The 247-nt window shown below is 62.8% G+C and overlaps 1 protein-coding gene across 1 annotated transcript; it reads right to left on the reverse strand.

Annotated features, from left to right (window-relative positions):
• Positions 1–4: 4 nt before the first annotated feature.
• On the reverse strand, positions 5–244 carry LOC114818969 (potassium voltage-gated channel subfamily H member 6-like; the record flags this gene model as incomplete). The annotated part of the gene is made up of 1 exon (XM_029087105.1): positions 5–244. A coding segment is annotated over one exon (240 nt), but the record flags the coding sequence as incomplete, so codon positions are not given.
• Between the last annotated feature and the right edge of the window lie 3 nt (positions 245–247).

Raw genomic sequence — 247 nt, forward strand, 5'->3', positions numbered from 1 at the left:
TGATGAACATGATGTCCACGATGAGATCCACCACGTTGAGGGGGCTGCAGGAGTAGCCGCAGTGCTGGCGCTGAGCCTCCTCCTGCTCGTTGAGGAGGAAGGCGGCCGAGTAGGGGGTGAAGATGGCCGTGTAGATGACCAGCAGCAGGATCAGCCAGTCCCACACCGCCTTGAAGGGGCTGTAGTGCAGGATGGTCCAGCGGTGGATCCGCGGCGCCTGCAGCTTGTACTCGGGGAGGACATCGGC

The sequence above is a fragment of the Antrostomus carolinensis genome, unplaced genomic scaffold, assembly GCF_000700745.2.
Source record: "Antrostomus carolinensis isolate BGI_N321 unplaced genomic scaffold, ASM70074v2 C12471965, whole genome shotgun sequence".
Classification (NCBI taxonomy): Eukaryota; Metazoa; Chordata; class Aves; order Caprimulgiformes; family Caprimulgidae; genus Antrostomus; species Antrostomus carolinensis.